Here is a 14,044-nt window from a genome sequence, read left to right on the forward strand (position 1 = left end):
CTTCAATGGACTTTTTTCTTCACTGCCGTCCCTCGTAATTTATCACAAAGGTATTTCGTTACCCTGGTATATCGAATTTCTTGTCTGTAAATGAAAAACGCTATCGTTAAATGAAAAAGTAATTGAAGCAGCAATTTTTATATCACCAGACTTGTTTTTTATTTAGTTTCTGGATTAAGTACACAGTGACTGAAAAAAGTGTTGGAACACTTGTAGAAACATTTTACAAATATACCAAGTGCGTTGTATGGTACATTTTGAAATTATACTGGGAGACTCGAGTAACATGATTATCTTGGTACAGTTTAAAACAAATCGGAAAGTTTATAAAATGTATGAAGGTATATAAAGGTTTCGCGGGAACTCAAATTCTGAGTTTAACATTTTTTTATATGCTCCTGCGTGTGCTCTTTATCACTGATGAAATTTTCTGATTTTCTATTGAAAATTACATTAATAAACGTAATATTCAATGGAATCACGTTTAACATTCATTATATGTTCTAGATAACTATTCATGCTGTATTTTCATTTTTTATTACATATATTAGTAATATTTGTCTATTAAAAATTTCATAATTTTTATATACATTTTCAGATTCGTTTCATATTATACCAACATAATCATAACAAGTGTATTTCGTTATGATGCTGATGAAACTTGAAAATGTTTAGTATAAGAGACATGATATATTCATAAAGGTCTACATGCCATAATACTTTTTATTCCTTTATTTTACGTGTTTTTTTTTTTTTATTTTATTTTCGCAACATAATCACGACAGTGCTAGTGAGATTCAAAATGTTTCTCACAGCACATATACGTGTAATATGAACATAAAAGTTTCCTATGGTAAGTGCTCAAATACTTTCGATAGCCGGTGTATAATTCTTTGTAAGTTTGCGATGAGCTAATAAATCGATAACATCGCGTATCAACGAGCAACCAAGTGGAAATATTCGATGAAAATACATGCTGTACCAATATTTACCGTACTGAAAGTTAATGGATTTCTTCATTACAGTAATAGCGATCGCCCCCTTTGGGATTACAGGAAGGAAGGTTCGGATAATAACGTGAAAAGCGACTCGGTTGGGCGGATTTAAAACCGTTTCCCCTTGTTTTTCGTTGCTTCTTTAATACACTGTGAAACAGCCTTGACTCTTAATTGTACTGGAAACCTTCATACCTCAATCGTTTTCTTGGCACGATAGAGCTTCAGCTACCAAAACATAGATTAATACAACAGTGTGTTATCTTTTTCTATTTCATCGAAAATCTTTCTTTCAAAACTGTTCGTGCCATGATCTTAGAATAGAATTTCCAATGATATTTGAAAAAAAGGATGCGCGTGGACGACCAAACATACCATGCACTTTATTTTAAACTACCAATTTTTGTAAATTATTACGTTTCAGATATTAGGCTACTCGGATAAGCTCCACAGTATCAATGTTCGTAAAATATGAATTTCATCTAACACTGAAATATCAATTTAACAAAATTAAGTTGAAAATAAACGAATTCATTCGAAATCCAGGTTATTATCTATCAATGTTTATTATTTAAACAGCGCGCGTTAAGATTAGCTCGCACAATTTTATGCAAATTATGTTTCAGAACGTAATTAAGAAAATAGAACCTAGATGGAAAATCGTTTTACATACAATTCCTCGCTCTAGTTATAATTAATTTAATCTACTTTCGTTGATTTTAAGATAAAAAGTAAATATTCAAGATAAGATGTTTCGCTTTCGAAACTTTCGTCAAGATAAAGAAGATAAGTTGATTATTAAAATGCGAGGAATACTTTGATTAGATATTTGAATTAGATTTCTTAATTAGATTATCTTCGTCGTTTACGTGTTCAAGCGTTTCATCAGAAAGCTGATCTTCCGCTAACGTTGCTGGTTAGTCCTCGTGCATCGTTGTGAACCGGAAATCGACTGAGCACGGAGGTCGAGGTTTTCTCGTGTTACAAAGCCATGGTTACGGCATCGTGTAATGGTATTAAGTACACGAGAAATGACAAATAAAAATTATCAACCACAAACAATCGAATATTTTTCCGATTTCTCAAACAAAAATATCAAATTCAAACGTTAATATATTTCATCATTACCAGATTTGGAGTTGTCGAAATAAATATTTTTTTAGTAGTCTAATTGTAAAACGAATTCATCGTTTATTATAGAAATCTTAATTGTGTAATTTTAACCTTATTCGTCATTATCTTAATTTATAAATATCCTTCGTACACATAATTAGTATTTGATTGATATAAAATCGATAATCTATCGTTATTGAAGGAGAGCAAATTCTTGTTTATCGCAAGAATTTCATTTCGCTAATTTTAATCTTCCTCGTTGTTTTTCCAATATAAAAATATCCCTCGTGTATATAATTGGCAAATGATTAATATAAAAATCTATTGTAGTGAATAATAAAGAAGGTGGGTCAAAGAACTGCGGTTGGAAAATCCTTTGAATAATTAAGGAAGGGCATTACAGTCAGGTGAACGCTCGTTGCACCGGTGCAACAGACTCACTGTCGTCCAGGGTTTCGATCGATTTCCCAGTCATTGACCTCCACCGTGATTATGCTAATACCCTATCGTAGGTTCCTATCGTGATCTTTTATAACATCTACATTACCAACCATAAGCATGAAAACAAAAAACAATTTAATCTTTTTCCACAGCTTTTATCTTCTGGTTATTATTTTGCAATTTTTCAAATGTTTTTCTAGTTATTATTATAAATCAAGTGTTTCAAAAGTATCATAGCTCGGTGTAACTGAGCTGTCTATTAGAATTTTCTGTTTTTCCTCTGTTTTCCCTTTTTTCTTCGTGTTCCTCTTTATTTCGAAATAATCAACGAAGGAAACATTTGTACAAATTTACGGCAAATAGTATTTTTCTTTTATCTTCGTTTCTTCTTAATTCGCTGAGTTTAAGATGTTTCGATAAATTAACAATTTTATGCGAAGTGGATTTCGTCGAAGCAAGCGTCTTGCGATGGAAACTGGACTTCCTTTAAATTCACTCTGCTTCCTTTCGCCAGTGAAGAGGATTTCAATGCGGTTTTGCTTAACAGATTACACAGGAGTCTTCGAGAGACGTACTAATTTATCAAACAGCTCGGGTTTTTCGAAAGTTGGTGGATAGCGGACAGCAAAAGTATGAAAAGGATCCACAGGCGATACAAATGTCCACTATCTTGGAAGTTACGGCGATACCGGTAACACAGCCAAAACACGCGAAGGGAAAAGTAGCTAAAACGTGTCGTGAATAAACACCGCTTTCGTACAACTTTTCCTTTACGCAAGGAAGGATGAGAAATATTAAAGGAATCCATTCTTTATGTCTTAAGAGATGAATTTTGGTATTTCTATCTCGCGAATCGTGTAGAAAAGGAAGTATTTGTGGAGGAACGTAGAAAAATAGACTTCAGAAGTGGATGTGCAATGTTGCCCATAAACAAAGCTGAGTCAAGACACTTACTCGTTACATTTGTTTGAAAACTGGAAGGAATTTTATTTTATTTTATGTTTTAGATCATACAGGTACATTGTTACAAATACCAGACATGCATTTCAAAAGTGATACTATTCAAAGAATTTTTTTAGAAATATTGAGGAACTATTTGGTAATGTGCAAAAAATTATTTGCTGAATATATAATGTTAGGAAATAAAGGAATAAATCCTGGAAAACAAATATTAGTTTTGTAATTTTTCATTTAGATTTTTAAAAAACCTACCACAAGATGTATTTGTTTCAGTGAAATTTTCTTTACAAAAAATCTTGTATTTATCGATAGATATTAAACTCTGCTCGGGGCATAAATGTTCTAAATTTTATAATTTCACACATTTTTTAAATATTTATCGCCAGATACTTGACTCAATGAAATTCACTTTGTAAAAGATTCTTATCAAAATACCATGAACTCTATTTAGGAATTAACAAAGAAAAAAGAGGATACTAATTGCTGTAAGTTTCTTAATGTTTAAAAATGCGTTCATTTATGATGGTTTTACACGTCGCAAACTTTCAACGGAAACACACATCGTCGACTATTCCCCCAGGAACGATTGCAAGCACAAGCACTTCCCTGCGTTCCCCTGATACAAACTCGCATATAAAAGCGTTAACGACGCTCTTACTGCTCGCGCTATTATCACTCACTATCACTGACTAACTCTCTGTCCCACAATTCGTAGAATTGGTTCGCACTGACCTCCACTAAATTGCCCTGTTCACCACTGAATCTCTTTTCCGTCAGACGTTGAAACAATCTAACCGAGGTTTTTCAATTTTCGTAGATGAAAATCATCGTGAAAAATACGTATAAAAGATGTATGGATAATTTAACCAAAAGAATTATTCAACCAGGAAAAAGCGAACACGTAGTTACAGTGGTTGCAAGCTTTCATTCCAACATTTGTTCGCTAAATAGGATTAACAGAACCGTAAAAAATTAATCAAAAGTTTGTTCCAAAATATCTACAGCGGTGTGAACAATTTTTCGCAACTTCTCTTTACGTTACGACAGATAAAGAAATAAAAAGACATTTGCATACGTTCAGGGCTTTTTCATGTACGATTATGTTAATTATCATATATGATATATCATCATAGAAAATACTATTCCTCGGTAACTTTGAGCTTCTCGACATCATTAACAGGATGTGAAAAAATTTTCAGAAATAATTCGATTGGTGGATATATTGGTAGATAGCTCACAATTGGTTCTATTTGGCCTTTGATGCAGGATAATTCTCTACCATACAGTGGAAGTAGAAAGCAGATCATTCTCATTGTTATGGTTGAGAAAATACAAAGTATAATTAACATGAGGAAAAACGGAAAAAATACGAATATTAGTGTTCGCATTTTAATGACTTCTCATCGATAAAAAGGCAGAACACTGCAATCACTACTATGTATATTTCTTTAGCTATGGTAACACGAAGAGAAGTATACTTTTTTGCACTGCTGTAGGGATTTTAGGAAAAAATTTTGTTTAATCTTTTACGGCCCGGTTAATTTTATTTAGCGTTTAAATATTGGGATGGAAGCTCGCAACGAGTGTAACTGTGTTTATTTTTTTCCAGTTGAATAATTCTTTTGGATAAATTTCCCCGATTGGATGCACCGCAGTGGAAAATATTTCGTTGCGACCGATTAAGCTTCGAGTTCGACTCTGTAAATTAAAATCAACTAGCCGCAGAATGAAAAAATGGATGAACTGCTGCTCGAGCCACGAATTACATGGCTCGTTTCGATCTGACAAAATGCCCCACTTTTCAAGATATTTAAACATTACTCTCCTGTATCGATATTGTTACTATATCGCAGGGATAATATTTCTTCGAATAAAATACCAAATTTTTTATTCCCACAGTGCATCACACGTGCAAATAATACAGAGCTGTAGCTGTTTTTTTTATTTTTAATTTCATCGCAAATAAAATATATAAAATGTTAGATACGAGTATTATTAACGTTTTACTAGGCTGCCGAGTTTTATATAAATTCATATTTTTGCGAATACAGTGTCCATACGAGCGTATGAATAATACAGGAAATTCAATTTAACATAGTAACATATAAATATTATAAAATATAGATAATAATAGTATGATATAATATAATAATATCGTTTTCATTGACATGATACTTTAAGCATATCCGTCGTCGTTGTTAGGAACATGTTACACGGCGAATTATTGCCTTTCATATCTGAACTAGGAATCAAAAAGATAATTTTTCAACAAGACAATGCTCCTATTCATCTAGCTGCCACGATAAATATGTAGTTTCAAGATTTCGGAATAAAACCACTACCATGGCCAGCATTAAGTCCTAATCTGAGCCCAAACGAGAATCCGTGGGGAATTCTAGCAAAAAATGCTTCACGGATCGAGAGAAACCAGCTACAGAAAATATCGTTGAATCTAAAAAAAGGATAAAATCCGTGTGGGCGGATATTCAACACGAAGCTTCACATAAGTTTGTGTATAGTATACCTGACAGATGTAATCAAAGATAAAGGAAAATCCAAGAATCTATTTTTCAGAGGAAATTTAATTTTTTCCACACTTTGAAAGAGGAACATTCTTGTTCCTTGTATCTTCGGTTTTGTTCTATAATATGAAATTGCATAAACCATTTCGTCAACTTTTGTTTCAATATTACGAAAAATCTAAAATATACAAATATAATGATATAAAAATCTAAGAATAGAGTTGAGTTTATATTTATTCGCTATGTGTGTGTGTGTGTATGTGTTGTACGTAATATTTTACAATATTAATTTCGTTGGTCGGAAATAGAAAAAGTGAAACGAAGATTTATATTTGGTATGGAGATTCGAGGTAATCGGCTAGTAAAACGCCAGGAACAATTCGTATGCAAAAGGAACCCTTATCAATACGTCGGTACTAGTTTCTAAACGTAGTGCATCGCAAAGTTACTGGTGCAAGCTGCCGCTTGGCATATCGAGGAATCACGCGAATTCATGTGCACCGGTGGATTTATTGCGGTCGTAGTCTCCGCAAAAGCTGCATGAAACGGTTTAACCTGACCATGCCGTGCATTCGATTCTAACAGTACATGTCGTTCAAGGCGACATGTCGTAGTAACTGGACGATTGCATTCGTGGCAGATTATCTTTCTTATTTTTACGAATGCAACTGGAGAAATGAAAATAAAAATAGAGATTTATTTCACTCAGTGAACATATCATAATGACCGCTTTATTTGGAATATTTTATATGTTTTTATGTAATAATATGCATTCTTTTCATATGTGCAGCTTCAAGTTTCCTGTAATTACATAAACATTCGCCAAGATGCTTGTCAATTGTGTCGTGGAAAATTTTCTTCCTATTCCTCGTCTTTCTTCAAAATTTGAAAATATTTCAAACTCGCAGAAACACATTTCTAGAATATTCACTTGCGGAATCTTTTCACGAATTTACTGTATTTACTTATATGAAACATTTTTAAATTTCGCTAGCATCGTAACGAGATGCGACTATCGTGATTATATATCGATAGTATTTGAAACCAATCTGAAAATATACGGACAACTACACGAGATATGAAATGCTAAATCGAATAGATAAAAAATAGTAAAATAAAGCTACATTCCACAAAATTCACAAGTTTCCCCTTTCATTCGAAATTGATTTTTTAAAGACAAGCTTAGAGAAACAAAAAGACAGATTTTTTATTAACAAAAGCTAAGCTTCTAGGGATACATGGATTTCTTTCGAACGGTTATACTAATCGTTTGACGAATGCGTGTTGCGCAGGATAACCTTGACGGTCATGTGTGTCCTGTAGAATGTCTACCGCATGGCGCATCGGAAAATCAATGCAGCGGTCCACGGGTCTTAATCCATCGCCGACCGGTCATCGACGTTTGATCCATTTTTCCCAGGAGTAACTAGGAAATAAATTTCCCTCCCTCCGTTCTCATTACGTTCACCCTTCGACCTGGCAACCCTTCCTGACCTACGTCCTACATCCGACCGTGTCCTCGTTTTCTCCGTTGTTCTCGCCCTAAAAAGCGGTATCGGGGTTGCAGATGGAAAATATGCTCTTTAATGTCTGTTCTCCGCTGCTCCTCCTGCTCCTCTTCTCTTCCCTTTCACCGATTGTTCGCTCCTTCCGTGCTTCACCTTTTCTTTTTTTTTTCTTCGTCAATGACGCGCTATTTTTAAACTAGCATAATGTGCAATGATCTTCGTGTAAAAAATAATTTTAGGTATATAACCGGGTGTCCTATTTAACTCTGCCATGCCTGATTACTCTGTTATTTGAGATGATAGAAAAAATATATTTGCGACAGAAATCGTACGGTATCGAAAGGGCATACCGTGCCTTTTTTTCTTTTTTTGATCTCGCTATGATCTTAAAATATCCTGTACAGGTGACATTTAAAAATTTTTTTATTACATATTCTTGTAGCTGACATTCAGCCTTTTTCGAAACAAATTCGTGTCTTCTACCTTATCCACTATCGACATATAAATTTTAAGATTCTCTGTTAAAGTCGTCAGTCTTTGAAATTCTAAACTTTTAAATAATTAGAAATAACAACTTTAAAAATATTTTTAATCGTTAAGTAACAATAACTCTACTTGTTACTCTCCGTACTTCAATTTTCCTTCCCTAAAAATATTTATACAGAATACCAAAAATAAAGCGGTCGTTACGATGGTTTAGTGGGTGGAACAAATTTCCAGCTGAGTTTCCATTTCTCCAACTGTATTTATAAAAATAAGGAATTGCAGAAATGAATACTCGGTCTAATGATCTTCTTTATAAAAAATTATTATATATGATGTTTTGAAACAAATTAAAATAAGAGGTTTTAGAACAAAATCTGCTATTGCTGGATATTTAGCTCTACCAACGTGACAATGATCTTCCTTTGTTGCAGGAATGTTCACTGTTGTGGATGGTGTACCAACGTTCCAGTATTCTTTGGCCCAATGGAAAATAATCGCGACACATTACGGTGGATTGGCTGGCCTAACGTTCGTTGGACTTCTCCTGGCTGCGATTTTACCCTGCGTAGGCTTGTTCTTCTGTTGCTGCAGGTGTGCTGGTCATTGTGGCGCCAGAAGTCAACCCTTTGACAAGAAACACGATCATTGTAGGAAAGTGATGCTGAGCATGGTGCTCATTGCGGTCGCTACTATTATTCTGTAAGTACTTCCTCTTCTTACGATTTATTTTAATCAGACTATATATTCAGAAAATGTTTCTACACGTAAAAATATTCAAGATATAGTCTTCACGATACTTAATGGATGAAATAAACCTTAGTAAAAATATGGATTTCCACGAATATCCACGATTTAATTTCAATTACTCCCCATTTTCAAATAATATCGCATTACACGGTAACAAACATTAAATAAGTTAAATGGATTTTCGATAATGAGGATTACTCTCGAGTTTTCAGTTAATCATTGACCCAAATAAATAGTCGAACGATATTTCCTCTCATTAATCCCTCTCCAATTTACAAATTTAAAATAAACTGATATATATACTTATTTCCTTTTATATTTGGCCAATATGCATTTCAAAGGAATGTTCAAAGGAATATCCGTATCAATAAATAATGTATCGACAAAAAGATAAATACATCCAATCAAGAGTAATGGAAGCGAACCCAATCGAGAGAGCTTTCCAATTTGTTTATTCCCTCGATAAAAGACAACACGACGAAGCCACGGTTCGATGTAACTTTCAGGTTTGGCGTGGTTTGCGCCTTTGTAACAAACGAGTACATGCAGGATGGGACCAAGGAGTTTCCTAACAATGTGAAAATCAGCCTGAAAGACGTGAAGCTGTATCTGAGCAACACAAAGGAGGCGATCGATAATCTTCTCAAGACTAATTTCGACGAGCTGGAAATTAATCTGAACAACATCCTTCAGGCCAGCGGTAGAATCGTCACTGAACAACTCGCTGAATACTCCCACGCGGTCTCGTTGACTAATCTAAGCGACATTGTCGCTGGCCTGGAGTCCATTAAAGAGGACCTGAAGATCATGCAGACCATCACCCGCGATCTAAGGACCAACGCTAGTCAACTGGACATCGGTACGGATTCCTCTGATATCATAGATATATCTACATGTTTGATTTCTAAGAAGACTCGATGACGACGCGAGAAATTTTTATTCCGAGAATTCTATTGTTGATATTTAATTTTTTGTAGTATTCTAGGAAATTCGTGTTGGAAATTTCATTTATATGTTTTTGGTGCCAGAAATCTTCTCGATTTTTATTTAATGACCTTACCGTTCTAGGGAATTATTACTCGAGATATTGTTTATTTTCTTGATGTGAGAAGTTTCCTCGATTCTTATCTGAATAATGACTTTTCAGAAATTTTTATTCAAAAATTGTAATCTTGATACCGGACGTTTTTTTTTTATCTTTATCTAATCGTTGGAATATCGATAATATCCCGAGTACTTCAATTACAATCGTACAATCCTATTTATAAATATTAAAATATCTGTTGACCTCGTTTAAAACATGATGATTGATCCAAATTGTATTTGTACAAGATAACGAATTTAAATTGGAATTGTAAGAATTGAAGATGAACGAAATAGCCAAGTTTATAATCATTTGCAACGTGCGTTTAAATAACAATATATAAAATATGATAGATTATAGTAGAAGAAATATAACACGTTATAAATATCATAGACACAACAGATATCTTACCAATTACAATATTAATACAAATATCGTAGAAAATTTAATAATACGAATATCAAAATTAACTAAATCAATCACAATCGCGATATACAGTAGACATAATTAAAGAAATTTATTACATTATATAACTGATGGAATTATTATTAGCATAGCGAACATGTGAATTCTTTACGGTTTAAACTTCCAAATTCTAAATATTTCAATACTTCCCGGGTAATTTATTCGGATCATATGAAATTCTATACAATCTAAACTTCCAAATGAATCGACAATTCTCAAAGATTTTAATAATTTCCTATTAATATGGTCAGATCTGCCCTTGTTTCCCTATAAGCGTTTCAATACTTAACAAAGGTGTGAATATTTTAATAGAACGATATCTTAGCAAACTTTGTATTCGTTCCAGTTGTACGAGGTGTTAAAAACAATCTCCTTCACACGCTCGCGGCTTGCAAGACGCAAAATTGCAAACAGGTGCTGCATGATTACAAAGTGAATCAAATGTCGGTTCAAGTGGAGTTCGATAAGGTATTCTCCGCTTTTGTTGCATCTGTTCGTCAATCGTTATTGTTCGTCATGCATCTAATTTTCTTTTTCCTTTACATGCATACAGTACATGGACCGATACTTCCCGAAGGTATGATGATTATTATAAAATCCACTATTACTCGTTCGGTTTATTCACATTAAACCGCGATAGAAGTTGTGACATCATTTCTGCATCGATTCGATAGTAATACACTACTTTCTTTTGTCTTTTACTTTCTAATTTATTTATTTACCTATTTATTTATTTATCTTTTGTCTCGCTGATACTGTAACTTTATACAAGAAGGAAAATGAATCTTAATAAACCTGTCCGATTTGCTTGTGTTTCTGTACTAATCAAGTAGTAGACCAATGGAAATTAGACAATCATTTTTCTGTTTTCATATAATAATAATTTTAGTAAAAGTAAAACTGAGCGATGTTACTATACATTTAGCGGTCTAGCAGACGTAGTTTGTTTTCTTAATCTTATGGATGTCCAGCCATTGGTTTACGAATAGAATTATTGTGTAAACTTATCTGATTCCATGCTTACCACCAAATAGCTTCAGTCTGTAAGTCATAAGCTAAAGCATGATCAACTTTCGATTATGTGTAAACGTTCGATATGTGTATCGTTAATTGACAACCTCTGTTAAGTGTGTGACGTCTAGAATGATTTCGAATTATTGTCCTTACTTTAAACCTAGCCACGAGGAAAGGAGACTTACATTTTTTAGAAACAACTCATATTTAATTAAGCGTGTAACACACACGGAAAATGTCTAGAAGGAATGAAACGTTTCCTATTTTGCACTGAGTTTTCTCTTACTACGTTTTTCTGAATTGAAACCTGTCGAACACATCTTAAACGTACTTTGTTTCCAGCTGAGCACTTTATGCATTCCGTCAGTCTGCTACAAAGAGCTTTTAAGAGACTTGATACATTTCAATGCACTTTTCAGTTACACACTCTCTTTCTCTCTTTCTCTCTTTCTCTCTCTTTTTCTCTAACATACCGTTAACATTAACATACCTGGGGATTGGCCATTTAAATAGACACAAGCATGACACTCTCCATATCGATACTCTGACTGTTCTACAATGTTCTCATTTAATGTGTCATCTCAGGCGTAATCGTTCTTTTTCCGATAGATACGAACAATCTTATTTTTATTTTGATCATTTATATCGAACGATCGTACATGATTTTTTCCAGTTGCCAAACGTCACATCCGCTTTGAACAACATCACGATGCTGATGAAAGGCAACATCGTGTCGGAAGTGAGCCAGGGCAAAGAGTCGTTCTTGAAGATTCAGAAAGACATTCAACACGCTGTGAACCAGACCATTCCTGTCGTGAGCGCGAGTATTAGAAGAGTCAGCGTACATATGGATGCTTTGGCGAAGAATATGACAGTGCTCCTTGATAGGATAGGTGTTGAGATAAACGAGGACATGAAGGGTGTAGATCATGCATGGAAGCACGTGGATCAGTATATACCGTACAGGTGAGAAACAATGAAAAACATTTTATTTGTATTGTACATTTTGTCCGAATCGTTTCTGCCCTCCTCGAATATTTGCATATTTCTGTTCTATTTTGTTCGAGTATTTGAACATTTCTATTATATCTTATCCCAATATGTGAATATTTCTCTCTGAAAAATACTCAAATATTCGGTATAGATTATTTATTCCCCCCCCTCTCTCTCTCTCTTTCTAACATGTGTATTTTTTCCAGATACTATCTTGGTCTTGGAATATCAGGAATTCTACTAACAGTTTTAATGTGTCTGACTTTCGGTCTCTTCTGTGGCATTTGCGGAAAGCGACCTGATGGATATGGGGACGATTGCTGTAACAAAGGATCTGGGGCACGATTTCTTATGATGTAAGCTTTTAAAAACGTTGCTAAAATTGTTGTATCATTTGGTGATTCGAGATATCGGTAACATTTTGCGGAATTTTTCCAGGGCTGTTTGGATAATTTTCCTCTTAACGAGCGTCCTAATGGTGATAACCGTAGCACACATGGTCATTGGTGTTCTTGTTCAAAGAGCTGTATGTGAACCTTTGAAGAATCCGCAGGATAATAGGATGTTCGCCCTAGTTGATGAAATTGTACAAATCAAAAAGAAGCTGTATCCACAGAATCCTAATGCTGACGTGAATATGAGCTACATAATCACGTAAGTGTATAGTAAAAAATTATTAAAAAATTATGAAGATTATAAAAGATTATCTACGATCGAAGATGCTTATTAACCGCTATTTGCATTTCCCCGTCTCTCACATTATCAAAGATAAAAAACAGTTCCATTGTTTCTTCATGACAGACACTGCCATCGAAACGAAACATTGTACAATGTACTGAAGGTAGGCAACATCTTCGACATAGGCTCGTTACGCGAATACGCCGGCCGTTACGACATCAACAACACAATCCAACAATTACGACGCAAAATCAGTCTCTCACCTGGTGTGGTGATCCTCACGGATAGTGCAAAGTCGAAATTAAACGATCTTGCGCAAAGTGGTCTCAGTGACATCAAGTTCTATCAGTATGTGGAGATCCTCGCAGATAATATCACGAACATCAACCTGGAACATCTAGCGAAACAACTGTTGGATGTGTCAGCTGAATTGCCCAAGGGGCAAGAAGACATTCGTGTCAGTTTGGAGAAAAACGCAATGGATCTGGCATATTATCATGACCAGTTGGTGAAACCCATGGGAATGCTTAGCGAACAGTTGGTTACAAAGGCTGTGACACTCGAGGAGAAGATAAAGTTTAACCACAGTTCGATGGCAGAAGCTATTCATAATCTGGTTAACGAAGTGACGAAGGCGCAGCAGTTTTTAAATAAAGACGGGCCAGAATACGTGCAACAAGTAGGTTTTAAATATCTCTTCGTCAATTAAAATTACTAACAATATTTGGAAAGACATTAAAGTTGACGGATATCCGCGAAAAAATATGGAAGAATATCATTCAGCTTTAGAATAAGCTCATGGAAAGAGAAAGTATTGGAGCATTTTTCATTAAAAGATGGATAGACTTCTAAATTTATAATCACATATTGTCCATCATCAAATACTAAAGTTTTTTACTTTGTTAAAAGTAGACATCTTAAGAATCTTAAGCATTTTCAGAATAATCACAGTGATAGTGTAGGAAATGAAAGTACACAGTATAACTGAACAATTATTTATTTATATCTTTTAAGTTACAATCAAATGTAGGAAATATT

The 14,044-nt window shown here is 34.2% G+C and overlaps 1 protein-coding gene across 9 annotated transcripts in view; it reads left to right on the forward strand.

Moving 5' to 3' along the window:
* The window catches only part of LOC117208434 (prominin-like protein), a 65,821-nt gene that overhangs the window by 45,127 nt on the left and 6,650 nt on the right, over positions 1-14,044 (forward strand). For 4 of the 9 annotated variants that reach the window (XR_004487702.1, XM_033449626.1, XM_033449643.1 and 1 more), the window contains exons 2-10: positions 8,457-8,724; positions 9,279-9,631; positions 10,668-10,789; positions 10,875-10,898; positions 11,356-11,364; positions 12,009-12,301; positions 12,535-12,684; positions 12,767-12,982; positions 13,130-13,685. Coding sequence is in view for 8 of the 9 variants with exons in the window: in XM_033449626.1 (XP_033305517.1) it covers positions 8,457-8,724; positions 9,279-9,631; positions 10,668-10,789; positions 10,875-10,898; positions 11,356-11,364; positions 12,009-12,301; positions 12,535-12,684; positions 12,767-12,982; positions 13,130-13,685 (1,991 nt within the window). In the remaining variant the exon portion in view is untranslated. The remainder of the gene's footprint in view (positions 1-8,456; positions 8,725-9,278; positions 9,632-10,667; positions 10,790-10,874; positions 10,899-11,355; positions 11,365-12,008; positions 12,302-12,534; positions 12,685-12,766; positions 12,983-13,129; positions 13,686-14,044) is intronic. The other 5 variants (XM_033449627.1, XM_033449653.1, XM_033449657.1 and 2 more) reach the window with 2 other exon arrangements.

The sequence above is a fragment of the Bombus bifarius genome, unplaced genomic scaffold (genome assembly GCF_011952205.1).
Source record: "Bombus bifarius isolate JDL3187 unplaced genomic scaffold, Bbif_JDL3187 scf7180000007966, whole genome shotgun sequence".
Lineage (NCBI taxonomy): Eukaryota > Metazoa > Arthropoda > Insecta > Hymenoptera > Apidae > Bombus > Bombus bifarius.